The sequence below is a fragment of the Zeus faber genome (assembly GCF_960531495.2).
Source record: "Zeus faber genome assembly, chromosome: 9".
Lineage (NCBI taxonomy): Eukaryota > Metazoa > Chordata > Actinopteri > Zeiformes > Zeidae > Zeus > Zeus faber.
In genome coordinates this window covers 8997461-8997964 of record NC_137197.1, presented here as the reverse complement: position 1 = coordinate 8997964, position 504 = coordinate 8997461, and the positions used below count along the sequence as shown (strand labels likewise).

At 44.2% G+C, this 504-nt stretch overlaps 1 protein-coding gene across 1 annotated transcript in view; it reads left to right on the top strand.

Moving 5' to 3' along the window:
- Positions 1-317: 317 nt before the first annotated feature.
- The window catches only part of LOC307234712 (programmed cell death protein 10-B-like), a gene marked incomplete at both ends in the record, with an annotated part of 3282 nt that continues 3095 nt past the window's right edge, over positions 318-504 (top strand). The window contains one exon of the mRNA XM_080006573.1: positions 318-359. Coding sequence (XP_079862699.1) covers positions 318-359 — 42 coding nt within the window. The remainder of the gene's footprint in view (positions 360-504) is intronic.

Below are 504 nucleotides of genomic sequence, written 5' to 3'. Positions count from 1 at the left end.
TCAGGGAAAGCTTCACATTGAGTTTTATCGATATTTTTGATCTCAAACCGGCGACAGGGCACGAATGCGTCGGGCAAATTGGCAGGCAGCAACGGGAGGCGCCGACAGAATAGACTCCCGTTGTCGTGGGTCTCATACGGAGACCCAACGCTTTCCAGAACAGATGGTGAACTAGGATATGACATACTTGTTTGTGTGTGTGTGTGTGTGTGTGTGTGTGTGTGTGTGTGTGTGTGTGTGTGTGTGTGTGTGTGTGTGTGTGTGTGTGTGTGTGTGTGTGTGTGTGTGTGTGTGTGTGTAATTCGCAGTTGGAAAAAATGTACTTGGCATCGCAGACTTTGAGAGCGGCCTTTATAAAGGTAGAAGAAAACCAAATTGTTTTTCTTTTGATAGATTGCTTACTTTGGATCTGGCAGTTTGGATCTCTTTCTGTGTGGGTGTCATTTTGGATCAAACTGCAGGTATTTCCTATTGATTTTTTTAGACTCGATAATTTTTCATTGC